At 66.2% G+C, this 219-nt stretch overlaps 1 protein-coding gene across 1 annotated transcript in view; it reads right to left on the bottom strand.

Annotated features, from left to right (window-relative positions):
- The window catches only part of LOC119594887, a 100,253-nt gene that overhangs the window by 28,063 nt on the left and 71,971 nt on the right, over positions 1 to 219 (bottom strand). Inside the window, exon 2 of the mRNA XM_037943962.1 lies at positions 12 to 200. Coding sequence (XP_037799890.1) covers positions 12 to 194 — 183 coding nt within the window. The 5' untranslated portion in view covers positions 195 to 200. The remainder of the gene's footprint in view (positions 1 to 11; positions 201 to 219) is intronic.

Below are 219 nucleotides of genomic sequence, written 5' to 3'. Positions count from 1 at the left end.
CAGAATCAGACCTGCGTCGCGAACTGCGGATAATCCTGGGTCTTCCAGTGCCAGAAATCCTGCGTGAGTGCCAAGAGGTCGGGCGTCGGCGTGGAGTGGTCCAGGGGGGAGGGTGCCACCCACACACCGCCCATCTCCGCCCACAGGCACAGGAGGAGGAGGGGCGGCCACCAGCATCTCCGCAGGCTGGGCATCTCGGCCTGAGGGAGAGGAGGAGAG

Source organism: Penaeus monodon, chromosome 34 (genome assembly GCF_015228065.2).
Source record: "Penaeus monodon isolate SGIC_2016 chromosome 34, NSTDA_Pmon_1, whole genome shotgun sequence".
Lineage (NCBI taxonomy): Eukaryota > Metazoa > Arthropoda > Malacostraca > Decapoda > Penaeidae > Penaeus > Penaeus monodon.
The sequence above is the reverse complement of the archived record's forward strand: the minus strand, read 5'-3'. Positions and strand labels throughout refer to the sequence as shown.